This window comes from Lytechinus variegatus, chromosome 13, assembly GCF_018143015.1.
Source record: "Lytechinus variegatus isolate NC3 chromosome 13, Lvar_3.0, whole genome shotgun sequence".
Classification (NCBI taxonomy): domain Eukaryota; kingdom Metazoa; phylum Echinodermata; class Echinoidea; order Temnopleuroida; family Toxopneustidae; genus Lytechinus; species Lytechinus variegatus.
Window position 1 is genome coordinate 22,482,161 of NC_054752.1, and position 14,357 is coordinate 22,496,517.

At 39.2% G+C, this 14,357-nt stretch overlaps 1 protein-coding gene across 1 annotated transcript; it reads left to right on the plus strand.

Annotated features, from left to right (window-relative positions):
• Positions 1-2,827: 2,827 nt before the first annotated feature.
• On the plus strand, positions 2,828-4,140 carry LOC121426737 (gastrin/cholecystokinin type B receptor-like). Its single transcript, XM_041623118.1, has one exon. It carries the CDS (start codon positions 2,829-2,831, stop codon positions 3,897-3,899), a length of 1,071 nt encoding a protein of 356 aa, XP_041479052.1. The 5' UTR covers position 2,828; the 3' UTR covers positions 3,900-4,140.
• Positions 4,141-14,357: the final 10,217 nt, after the last annotated feature.

Sequence of the window (14,357 nt, forward strand, 5' to 3'; positions counted from 1 at the left end):
TTTATGAGGGTAGAGAAAGGAAGAAAGAACCGTTAATAAAAAGGAGATATGTACAGTGTTAACTTTTATTCAACCTTTTTGTTATGTTCTACATACACACATGTATTTCAGTATGTGTTTGTATATGTCCTTCAGGTTGCTTTTCTCTTTGAACAAATCTTCTTCTTTGTTTAATACTTTTTAATTTTTGGTATTTAGTATATGTATGTATTTGTTACTTGTATACAGGACCCCCAAGAAAAAAAAACAGTACTTAGTCCATTGATGGGGTTACCCTTAGGTAAACAATACGAAATGGATAAATAAACCCTTTACATTTCGTTGTAAGACTTTCTGCTCAATCGCCATGGTTGCCACATAGAAAAAAAGGGAAACAAAATAATGAAAAGTAACTAAACTTTCTTTGAGATACATTGTTTGAGATACATCTATTTGGGGAAAAAAAGAAACCAAATTTTCATTGAGATACATTTTAAGGGAAATATTTTAAAAAGGAACTAAATTTCCTTTGAAATACATTTTAGGGGGCAATAAAAAATAACCAAATTAAGCCCTACTTTGAGATAAATTTTTATTTGCAGAAGCATGTTCAGTTCGTTATTTAAAAACAAATACGTTAAATCGTCATTGTACTAAAATATTCTTTCCAATATGATTAAACACTATTCATCCACTTTCTTCTGCAAGATAAGTAAATGAAGTACCCTGGCGAAGAATACAAAAACAATTTGAACTCAAAATACTCTTTTTATAAAGGGAGGTTTAGCCCATCTTCGATTTCACCTCCCCAACGAAAATCTATAATAAGTGGTGGATTACTTTCTTATCAATTATTTTTTTTCTCCAACTGAAAAAATGATTGTTCGTGATTCATAAGCACTAAAAATTTCATCCATCGTTAAGCTTTACAATAGGTCTTGTGCATACATTTCCATAAATGACACAGAGTCAGTGTGGTTTGGTTTATGTGTGTAGAAGTATTAATACTACGTAATTACCATTTCTTTCGTTAATAATTAACGAAGGAAAGATACAAACGAAATAATATCTGTAGCGCATGTTGCCATTTCTTTCGTTAATAACTAAAGAAAGAAAGAAACATTTATTGTATCCCGGTCAGGCCTGGACCCAGATAGGGGTAGGGGAGGGGGGGGTAGGGTTCCCTTGTTCTGATTTCAAACTACATACAGTTTTCTTGACTTATGCGAGCTATAAGGGCCTGGTTCGCGAATACTGATTCAATGGCGGTGCTAAAGAGGGTAGGGCATAGGCGATCGTCCTTTACAAGTTTTCAAGAAGTGAAAAAAAGGAAAGAGGGGGCGGGGTAAGAAGAGCATCAAAAGAGATTGTAACGTCGTGTAATTCTGAGTTACCCTTGTAATTTAATTGAGAAAAATGATAGGTCGTGTGCCCCCCCCCCCCACCGTCAAGATAGCCTGCCATCCAGGCCTGCAAGTAGTGTAAAATGTGTGATTTGGAATGTTCTCAGAATGCAATCTGAGTACTGACCTACTGAGAGTGCACTTGTATGTAGTGGATGACCACAGATTTCCCGTGCAGCTCAAGTGTGAAGAGGGCACGATGGTGACGTCATATAATACAAATTCACACTGCGTACTCGTTTTTTCAGCGTTCGTATACTTTCATGAAATTGGATTAGATATCATAAACATAATTTTTTTTTACTTCTTCTTTTTCTTTTATTAGGCCTATTACCTTCTAAAAAGACAGGATCAATATGGAGAATCAAGGAGGCCAAGGAACTTTCCCGTTGTAATAATAATAATGAAATGAGTTAACTGATGACGCACGCGCCAAGTGCATCAATTCCAATAAGAGTAATATGCTCGTGCATGGAGTTGCGTCGCTGGTTTTTCATACTTGTAAATTATTTGAATTGATCTATTCCTCTGATATTTCAAAGCAACACACTGAACAAACTTTCAGACTAATCTCCTATCTCTGTGGATTTTCAAGCGATGTGTAAATGCAAACTTGGGCTTTTAATGATAATGCAAATATCATTGAGCTGTCAGGGGTAGAACAATTTCTTTGCCATTCTCAATCGTGATGCTTGTGTTTGTTCAAGGATTAAAAATCTAATTTCAGAATATCTTTTGTTTATTCCAGCAGGTGAATCTCTATTAATCTAAAGGGAAGATGCCGTCATCGTGGTTTGGACAGTGAACCGACAGTGTTGTGGAAAGTAGAACAATTCATTTCTTGCCTACAGTTCAAATAAATGCGACCTTCATTCACGTAAACGATAATAAGTTGGTTGTGCGGACACCATCTGCAAGTTGGCTTGAAGATAACTTGGCACCGCTTGTAGCAATTCCTAAACCTCTTATGAAGGAGACATTTCACGTAGATGTGATCTTCGTTCATGAGTACGGTGATCAAGAACTCTGTTGTGGGGACATCCATGTGGGGTTTGCTTTGAAGACGCCCTGACGTATACGTATCTGTTCCTTAACTTCTTGGCAATGCCTACAATCTGAAAATTTAGTTTTGAAGACGACCTTATGTTTTTTAGCTAACCCCTTCCCTAAACAAGTTCCCGAACTTCTGGAAATGCATCTTTTTCTAGAATCAGTAGATCAGTAATGATGCAATGCGATCCTTGATCCTTCCAGTGTACAACCCTGTGTTCCACTTGACTGTAAGGCAGAGAGATAGGTAGCTGTACGGACAGCGTGGGCCATTTATTTTTCTGAATATTTGATTAAACGTTTGAAATCATTGTGAAAACGAACAAGATATTCCTAAAGCAGTAGAGCGTAGAGAAGATTGCTCCAGCCACTTTTCGCAGAATAGGCCTATCCAACATGGAGCAATATTCAGAATCTATACAGAGTTCATCGGTCATAGATCACGTGAACGCAACCATTGCTTCTGATTGGTCGTGGACCCCGATCAAGTGGTCTTGGTGGATAATCATCCAATTAGTGCTGGCTATCTTGGGGATATCGGGGAATCTCTTGGTCATTCTTGTTCTATTTCAGCGTAGATCTTACCGGAAGCCTACCGATATTCTAATTGGCGGTCTCGCAGCCGCCGATTTCATCACGTCCATCTTCATGATTCCTCAACCGAAGCTATCAGGCGTCCCCGATACCATCCTGGGCGAGATCGCCTGCAAACTGATATATTCATCTGTATTCCTATGGATATCGATCAGCTGCTCCGTTTTCACTCTCACTGCTATCTCGATAGAACGATATATCGCGGTGGTCCACCCTTTCCAATTCAAACACTGGGTGACGCCAAAGAAAATCGCCATTTGGTTTGTTATTATCGCCTTGGCAGCGATCGCGATAAACAGTCGCACGTTCGGTACAACCTGGGTTGACGGCGAACATGGGAAATGTACACATAGATACAGCGACAAGGGTGTTCAGACATTTTCTGGAATCATGGTGTTCTTGGTCCTCTTTATCATCCCCACTCTTATAATGCTAGTGTCTTACTCCCTCATCGCCCGCAGCTTACGCATAAGGTCCAAGCAGTATAAGCTCCAACATAGCGTCCAGAAGAGCGGCCATGGGTCAGGTCCATCAGACAGGCTCCTGATCGCCAGGAACAAGGTCATCAAGCTCATGTTCGTCGTCATCGTCACGTTCATCGTCTGCTGGGCAGCGGATAGCGTGGCTCTCCTGGCCTACAACATGCGATGGGTGGAGCGGTCCTACCTCTACAGTAACGTCTATCATGTTCTTGTCGTGATGGCGTATTTCAACACGTGCGCAAACCCACTCATTTATGCCATCCACTACCCGGAATTCAGGCAAGCCGTCAAGGACCTGTTCTGTGGCTCTGGAACCGTCAGATCTTCCCTGTTTGGAAAGGACTATAATCTGACCACGAAAGGCAGGGTCTATGTTAACGCTATCGTCTGAAAGATGTTGACAGACCTAAATTTCCGCCGATATTACTCTAAGTTAACTCAAATTAAGTAGAAATAATGTTTGAACACATCCAGACATCCGTTGCTTACAGTTCTATTTTGGAATTTTTGTTGACGTATCGTCAACACCGACCTGTATAGGATATGTATATATTTTCGTGTAACCACCGTCCTAATAATTGCAGATTGTGTAAACCCTTTGCACATTGTGAACACTGACAACTGATTAAAAAAAAACATCACTGTTGCCCTGCCCTTCGTTCTGTGTATATTTCATATTTTATCTAAAGTGACACGTAGACTCAAACGCAAGTAATATCGATGCTGATCGCACAATTAGTGATAAGTACAAAATAACGATGATGAATTAAGTAGGCTTTATATTCAAATTGCATGGTACTAGACCCAAAAATGTAGGGAGAAATAAATCAAGTTCGACATTGAAAAATTAATATCATTGAAAAGAATAATACAATTTAAGAAGCTGTTGGCTTGATTTTGGTCATATCATAAGATAATAACCAAAAGAAATCACGCAGGAATAGTCGAATGAAATAAAGGTGAGCAAATATCAAATCCATGACAAAAGCAGGGGCGAATTCTAAAAGGGGGGCACATTTTCCCGATGCAAAATTGAGAAGCAAAAAAAAGATCCTCACTTTCAAAAAAGGGGTCGGGCACCTTGGGTATAAACGGCATATTTGCAATATTTTTTTTTCATGGCTCTAAAAAAAGGGGGGATGTGCCACCCCCACCCCCTGGATCCGCCACTGAACCAAATCAACTCTGACCGATCAAAATCTATATCACTGAATATGAGCGCCATCACGCAATCGGTCGGTTTGGAGACGGTTTCGTTACAATTATAGACCTTATGCAGTGACGTCATCGACCCGCCATCTTTAATCGAGCATGAAGCCATTGCCTTGCATGCGTTGCTGGGGAGCATTTCATCGACATTCTTTTCGTCCAACAAATTTTCAGATCTGACACCTTCCTCGATTCAGATCGGCTGAAGGCCACCGCACACCTTACGACTGTTCGCAATCCGATTGTGGAACAAATCGATTTTGCTCATTTTCTAAAAAATGTGAATGGAACATGTAATTTTATTTGAGGTTATAATTAATTGAAAGAATACTAATATAACCATTTTGAAATATTGGAAGCCTTTATTTTGGAGTAAAGGCCAAATTAGTTTCAAATCGTAGCCAATCGTACGACTGCTATGACGTCAATACGACTAGATATTAAATTCGCTTTTATTCTAAGAAGGATGATAGCATAGTCACAGATTTGAACATAGGTATTCGTACCATGATTGAGAACATTACACAGTAAGATATTCCAATTCTCAATATTAGCATCAAATCCTACTACATTTTATTCTGCAATCTGGTCGCAGACCGCAGGTGTGCGGTCGCCTTTAGAAACACTATTGCGTGGATACCATCGGATATTACAAGAACTTGTCGGATAGAACATCCGACAATTCTCACAAGAAACGCTCCCCTGATCTGCGGCTGACGCTACTCTGGAGGGGAGAAGGGGGGGGGCTATGAGATTAGGCCTACGACGTCATATGTATAAGGATTATACGAAACATTAAAAAAAATCTCAGAAATACAGGGGATGTAAAGGGCCAGCAGATGTTCTCACAAAGGGGGTGTTGCAAGAAAATATTTACAATCAATCGCAAATATTCTTCTGCAATTTTACAGTTGATTGATCACTTTTACCTTTAGCAAATCAGATTACACTCCTCGTTTCATGGAGCAGATTAGCAATCATACGCAAATTTGCAATTAATTGCACGGCATATGCTTGATTTTGCGAATGAAAATAGACTTACAATAATATTAATCGCAAGTTTCTTACAACGACCCATTACTCTGTAAATGTGTACTCATTCTTAATCAGGTTTAAAGTCGGGTATAGAAGTGCTTTAAAATCGAACGATGTTTTTTCCGTCATGTCTTTGATATTTCGTCCATCCGTTATATGTCATCTTCACGTCCTCACTAAGTTCACATCTAATGAAGATCTAGGCCCGGTCTTATATCGAGTTGTCATTGAACCGATCATTCTGAATTATGGAAATCCATTAATGTCATATTTTTTTCGTACAGAAAATTTACTGGTCATGTGGCCCAGTGGATTAGTCTCCGAACTTTGAAACTGAGGGTCGTGGGTTCGAATCCCAGCCATGGCGTAATTTCCTTCAGCAAGAAACTGATCCACAATGTGCTGCACTCAACCCAGGTGAGGTAAATGGGTACCGGTAAGAATTAATTCCTTGAGAAGCTGTGTGTGCTCTGAACGCCTGGCTTAGCCGGGTAATATAGGAGCACCTTGAGCACCTAACAAGGTGGATAATTATGTGCGCAATATAAATACTCTATATTTTTAATATTATACGTTCACATCTAATGAAGATTTGGGCCCAGTCTGACAAAGAGATGTGATTGATCAGATCAAACTAAACAATGGAATCCATTACTGTCATGATTAATCTTACAGGAAATTTACCGCCTGTCCTGATGAAAGAAGCACATTGATTGGTCGAGACAATGATATATGCTTGACCATAGATCATAGATGAGGGAGCGAGTTGACCCAGTCTGTGTTCACTACGTTCACATCTTATGAAGATTTGGGTTCCGTCTCAAAAAGAGCTGTGATTGATCCGACCATTCTCAACTGTGGAAATCAAACAATGTCATAATTTTTCGTACAGAAAATTTACCGGACATCCTTCTGAAAATGATATATACTTGAGCATAGATCATAGATACAAAACTATTTGTACGGATCTATGCATGCACCAAGGCATTGGATGTGTTGGTTTTCTGTAGTTATGAGTATTCGGATCTGACACAATAGATGGGTCCAAGGGATCGCTTTGATAAAACTGTTCGTAAGTTAGGCCTATTCGCATGGGTTGGTTCAATTATATTAATCAAGCTAGTACTGAATATTATTGTACATCCTCAAAAGGGGCCTATGTATGCGGAAGGGGCTTATATAATACCAAGTAGCTGTTCCACAGACCTTAGCGATACCACCAGTATCATGTCAAGATGTCACTATGTTCTGGTAATTGATATCAAACATATAACATAAATATATGCTTCATATCAATTACCAGAACTTAGTGACATCTTGACATGATATTGGTGGTATCGCTAAGGTCTATGGAACAGCTACTTGGTATTATGTAAGCCCCTTCCGCATACATAGGCCCCTTTTGGGGCTGTTATAGCAACGGTGTTGGCCTCCTTAAAGAATTCAGTTTAACTTGCATGGTTCTGAAAGGGTTCAATCCCATCTGAAATTACCAATATTGTTACACAAGAGAAAAACTGCATTATTTGTCCCTTTTTGTGTGTGTGTCTAATTTTAGCCTAAAGAGTAGGCTTAAGTTTATGATATATATTTTGTTTAAGCCTACAAAAAAAATGGGGTGATCATACACGACAATTTGACCTCCATTGTTTGATGCAGCTCTTTATTACAGAGTTTGGAAAGTTAGCTTTTTATGGGTCACAATCAGTGGCGTACCGAGGATTTCCCAAAGGGGGGGGGGGCAAATTCGTCCTCCAAAAAAAATACAAGCAAAAAAAAGGTCTTCAACCACAAAAAGGATTTTGCACCAGAAAAATAACTGACAACCAAAAAAAAAGTCTTAAAGTTCAAAAGAGGGGGCCACTTGTGGCTCGTCAGGGATCAGTTGTGACTCGTCAGGGGGGGGGGGCAGGGGTTACGTCCCTCGCATGAGTTGCGACTCGTCAGGGGGGCAGTCTGCCCCCGCCCACCCCCCCCCCCCTTAGGTACCCTAGTGGTCACAATGGTGCGGCGTAATGCACTATTAAAAAAAATGGCCAGGCCTATAATAACGTGTAGGATTCGGTTTAAGTTTTTTTATTAAGTTTTACCTTATGGAGGAAATTGTCATTAAGTCATACGCGCCTAACAACATCATGTTATATTAAGATCTTAATATGAGCATCCCCGTCTCGCTAATTATGACACGTATTCTCAACTCCGGTTTAATATAGTCCATGGTTTTAATCTAAGTATGGCTTAACTATGGGTAGAACACCGTAATGCTGGATCTATATCAGTAGATAGTGAACAGGTGCGGATCCAGGATATTCCGAACGTGGGGGCACGCTTTTGTTTTAACGGCATTTTTACATTACAAATTTGAATTGTGCCTCTCAAAGGGGGAGGGCACGAGTCGGCTTGCCCCCCCCCCTGGATCCGCCAGTGATAGTGAATGTACCCCCACACTTGGCCCTCATTATTGCCTTGCGTAATTACAGTACACTGTGAAAAAAAAGAGTAAATTTACGTTGGTCATTTTTTTGTTGGGTAATATATACGTTGGTTATTGTTTTGTTGGGCATTATGTGCCCAATACTTAGGCAAATTTTTACTCTGCCGCTGCCAAAATACAGATGTCCAATTGTTGGGCTAGTAATTGCCCTGCTGAGTGGTAAATGTTGCGAAACTTTACGATCACGAGTTGCGCTTGCAGCATGCTACACACGGTCGATAAGATATGGAGGAGCTTCTAGATGACTGGGGGCTGGGGAGCCTCGCTGAATCTTTCATAGATGAGTTGCTTAAACGTTTTTTTAATTTTTTTATTTTGGACTTTACGTTAAGCATAATTTGTAAGGAATTTGTCAGAATAGGCCTACATACATGACATATATCTGACGCTGTTTTGTTTTTGCTTCACTCACTTGAGATATGCACTTGCACTTGTATGCAGCGTTATTGTGCATGCAAAGCACTTTCGGATAAGGTCTCCGGATCGACACGGACCAGGTACACGAAGTGAGTGTAGGCCTTGCTCAGATGTTGGATTAATAACTTTATTAAAAAGTTGGGCAAATTAATGTCCCCCAAAATGTAGTTCAAAATATTACCCAACAGTTGGGCACATTAATGCCCCAACAACGTTGGGTAAAATATTGCCCAGTAGTTGGTAGGGTTGACTATCGGCCCAACGTTGGGCAAAATATTGGGTAAAATATTGCCCAATTTTTTCACAGTGTACGCGCATGGGCAAACATGAATACATGTAGTTGTTAATTAACATAATGCAGTGGTTCCTTTTTTTAGACTTGAATATTGCAGATTCATGTTGCTATGCCAGGCATACACCTTCTTGATAAACTAGCACCATTTATCGAGTACTGTGGCGTAGAGTAACAAATTGTCCTGATGAATGATAGATTTCTTCACCATGAAAGTGTGCTAATGGGGAAGATCCCCCAAAAAGTAAAATGCATTCATTGAATACAGCTTTAAAAAAAAACTTTTTAGCTTCCCATTATAAGCGCAGACTTGGACAAAGATAAGATACTGATTCAAATTCACCGAGTCAAGCACACGATCAATCCACTGGGTCGAGTACACGATCAATATAGGGAAAGTGTTGTAATTTTGTTAACCCTTATTATCGTCTTTTACACACTGTTGCCGAATAAACAATCTCAATGCATAATTCAATTTGCTACAAGATGAATTATGTATTAGATTGTTTTCGTTCGCAAGTTGCAAACCAAATCAGGGGTGCAGTCGCTACTTCGTGCCGTCGCATAGAAACGATACTCATTTTGTCACGTGATTTTTGTGACTGATCGATATTTTGCCCCCGATGCGGAATTCGATCAAATAAACCATATCGCCTGCCCAACCCATCAGTTTTATCTCATGGCTTTGTCTTTGTATATTATCTGTAGTTCGTACTCTATGTTACTGACATCTCTCTTGCACTTGAAAAAAAAGTTTTATTGGGTTACAAGCATGCCCCCCCCCCTCCTCGAAATACATTTATTGCTTTTGCATCATGTTCTTCTATAGACAGCTGGTCGCCGTCTGTTTCGAGGATTTTTCTTAACATTTTAGTTTTTTTAATTTCTTCTCTGTGTTTGGTGAGTGGAGCCAACGGAGTTCAACGGAACAACCAATATCACAGAGACTGAAGCTTTTAGTCTAGTCCCTCTATATCTATTTCAGTCCACAATGTGCTTTGAGTTTGAGAGTAGGAAATAAAAATTGGTTTACCGAATCTTGTACTAATGTAGCGTTTGTTATTGCTGTCTTATGGATGCGTGGTACTCTACACGTCGATCGCACATACAAACGAAGAAAGGGGAAAATGTCAGGTACAGAATATTTGTTTTCTGGGCATCGGGCGTGCAAAACACTGGAAAAACAATGAGATTTATGAACACAGCAAAACTGAACAATAAAAGTTAAACAAAACAAAACTAACTGCAAATTTTACAATCTGGTTTCCTAGTTGTTCTTACCTGTATAATAAATATGAGAGTGAATCCTACTTCAGGCGGCCAAAACTGGGGGCTTCCAAAAACGAACAAAATCACTTCCAACGGGTCCGATGGGCCGAGGTGGTGGGGAACAAGCCGGGTGGGTTGCTGTGTCAGTTATGAATTAGCTTTCGCAAGGCATACTTAAATCCCACAGATTAAGATTACCATTCAAAGCACTATTGATGCATGTTCACGGGGTGCTTTCGTCAGATAAAGTTGCAATCAAGTAGGTTCAGAGTGGATGGAATCCACCAAATAAGTTTGCTCAAATGCAGGTGTTTCTTCCCCGTTAACATGGTAGCATTTTTTTTCTTGAGGTTAGTGCGATAAATTGCAATACTTAGAATTCAGCCTACATTATAGTATTCGTTGTTAGGCCTGACAGGCTTACAGGACTGGTTGTCAAGAACAACCTTTATTTAAAAGGTGAAGGCATGTGATTCGAAATAGTTAAACAGGTATTTTCGTGTGTGTATTTGAGTTTTGTCAGACGTGTATCAATCAGATATGATTATTTACGTCTGGGACAGACCTTTAACGTCACCATCCAAAAGACGTGACCAGGGCTCGAACCTCTGCATCAATTTGTAACTTCCCCACAGCTTGGATTACAGGAGCACGCCACAACGCCCAGTTTCGTTTCGAACAACCTTTGTTTAAAAAGTGTAGGCATGTAATTCGAAATAGTTAAACAGGTGTTTTGGTTCCCATATTAATCACATTCAATGCCGACACAAATGATGTAATGTCAGGTATCATGATGAACTTCAATCTTTTTGTAATATGTAGACAATTTTAGTACTGCATTGCTGCATACATGGGCCTATACAGGGAAGACAATGTTCAGAGTGATTACACTAATGTTATGATAATTACTTGTTCTCCACCACTTCGGTCTATCAGGGACGTGTTAAAAGCAATCTAAGTAATGCGGGGGGGGGGGGGGCTGGCTATTATTATTTTTCCTGATGATGAAATCTATTCAAATTCTGAGGAAAGAGTCAGGTGGAGAATTCCTGTCTTGTTACCCCCCCCCTCTCTCTCTCTCTCCTCTCGATTGTTCTATCATGGACCGATGAAGAGATGGACGATTAACGCAGGCATTTCTTTGATCCAATGATAGTCACCGTCACCTGGTTATGCGCATCTTAATGAGAACATACAGGTGTTATGACAATAGCAATTATTACCATGACTACCAAGACGTATCTGATCACTAGAAGACAGATCAGTTTCCCGGTCTTAGTTTTGTTGGCTGATACCCTGTTTCAGCATGTGCCTATCAATCAACATATTTCTTGAGAAGCAGACAATTTCTGTGATATAAAACATATTATTCAATCCAGACACTTCCGGATGCACGTATAGGACCTAAATAACATTTACCGTATTTAAACTTAATCGGCTTTTGCATCGGCTCGCGGTTTTGAACCGCGAGCTGTAACAGCGTGTAAACGCAGTGCAAGATAAACCAAAAGCCGATTCTGCATCGGCTTTTGTTTCTGAACCAGAAGTCGATCAAGTGTAAACACGGTAATTGTGAGATACACGGTCTATACGCGTTACGTGCCACGTATATCTGGAATATTATGGAAAAACTTGGGGAAATGGAATGTTAAATGGTTAACAATCAATGACAAATTTGCCTGTATATTAAAATATGCAGACATTCCCCTCCCCCCCCAAAAAAAAAAAAATTGATGGAACTGAGATAACCAAAGTTAAACAAGAACTGCACATCGATTTTCCATATTTTAAATGATTTGTTATCAACTGCGAAGACAATCTGTGAAATATAAAGTTCTAATCACGAACTGCTCAAGTTCAGGCCCTTCTCACGGTAGCGAACATAGGACCAAAGTAGACAAGTATGAAGAGAATGACAATAATAATAGTCACCTGTTCAGTGAATTCATTATCTAAGCGATGAACGTTCATCTCTTCATAGGCCCATGGTTCTATTAATATAGTGTTTTTATGGTAGCAATAATTTCCTCATTCATTATCATTCGATTTTAAGCCATGTCAATTAAGTAATTTAAACTGCCTGCAAGTATTCTCGAGTGTTTCTCTGGGTGTCATCTTTTTGCTTTTCGGACTCTTTGTTCTTTCTTGGAATCACAGGCGTGTAGATGGAAGGGGGGGGGGGCTTGGGGGCCTACGAACCCCCTCCCCTAATAAAAAAATAATGACTCAGAAATAGAGAAAAGAAAAAACATACAGTATATCATGAAATAATGTATCATGCATTTTCGTAATATGTATAATGTCAAAATCTGCCTTAAATTTGATTTTTTTTTAAGAAGGTAATTTTTTTTGGAAATTTATCCAAAAAGCAATGTCTGGGCACCTCAATTTTTTTTACATCACTACCTACTGTTTGAAATAAATACAAATACCGGATCCTGGCTTCTAGTTAATGAAATAACTGGGATCACGGGAGCGTTTAGTTAAAATTTAAGAATGTCACACTTAAATCTTTGTGAAACGCCCCCAATTGTCAATAGATTATACAGGAAATTAATCGAGTGAACAAGACCGTTTATGTGATCTATATTCACCTGAGCCCCGGTTCATAAAGACTTGTTACAATAATGAATGTATAATTAACATAACAAATTTCCTATCTACCAATCATATCAAAGGATTTCCGTAGCTTTAAATTGTTCCTGCAAACTTGTTACTATAACAAGTTTTGTGAAACGGGTCCCTGATCTACAAACCGTTTGTCTTCTTCTGAGATACTGAGGGCTTTTTCACACGTGATTGTAATCGTGACTGTGATTAGCGTTCGTGATTCTAATCATGTTCTAGTTTGGTTTCACACGTGCTAAAAATTCGTCATTTTCATAGCCTTATTTTCCGCTGGAATCATCATTCAAAATGCGAGTTTTTTTACCGTGTGAAAGGGCGGTTAGTCAAACATGGGCGAAACCAGTTTGGTCTACTGGTACTATCAATTTGGTCTAAATTACCGTTTGGTAGATGCTTTACTAGGTCTAAGTAACATCTACTTAGTCTAATTCTCATTTAGTCTAACACTCAGTTGGTATAATTTCCACTTCATCCGCATATCATTTCTAACTTTGTCAAATGAAATGAAAGTTTGGTTCATAAACGGTTCATCAGACTAAAAGGGCTTTTACAATCGTTCGTGCGATGGTTTGCGATCATTACTTTTTTGTCACAATTAACATAGACTATGTTACACAGAATCGCAACGGCTGTGAAAGGGGCTTTATGGGGACTTGCGATCATTTGCAAGTCTATTTTTGGTCCCTTCATCAATCACAGGTCTTGTAATTAATTGTAAATTTGTGATCGATTGCTGGGCCTGTCTTACAAAGAGTTACGATTGATCCGATCATCTGAAACTATATGGAAATCCGGCAATGTCATATTTTGTTTCTCCAGGAAATTTGCATGATGTCCTTTGTAAACGAAGAAATGCACACTGAATTTTCAAGACAGGTATATGATTATACTTCACATCTAGAAAATATTTTGAACAAAAATGCATTAACATTGCTGGCTTTCCATAGTTGTTGATGATCGGATCAATCGTAACTCTTTGTGAGACGGGCCCAATATCTGCTTCTTGCAAGGAGTGTAATCTAATTTGGTACAGCTAAAATTGATCTAGACCCCATCTTACAAAGAGTTGCAATTGATCCAATCAATCGTAACTCTATGGAAATCCATCAGTGCCATAATTTTTCTACAGGAAATTTGCAAAATGTCCTTTGTAAACAAAGGAGAACACACCAAATTGTCAAGAAATCAATGAATTTATTGATACACTTTCATGTCTAAATTTTTTGAACAAACATGCATTTTATATGTTGACTCTGCTAGCTCTCCATAGTTATGATTGATCGGATCAATCGCAACTCTTTGTACGACGGGCTCCCTAGTCATTGTAAAACTGCAACAGAATATTTTTGCAATTGATTGCAAATATTTTCTTGCAACACTCCTTTAACGATGTTAGACCAAGTAGATAGGTAAAGTAGGTATAGCACTTCCAGAAAATTAGACCAAGTAGTAAATGGGTTAATGGCAACTAGACCAAATGGTTAGTAGACACCTGACTGGCTGTA

What these genes read in the sequence shown, in the direction of transcription:
- LOC121426737 (XM_041623118.1), top strand. Translation starts at nt 2,829, where the DNA reads ATGGAGCAATATTCAGAATCTATACAGAGTTCATCGGTCATAGATCAC.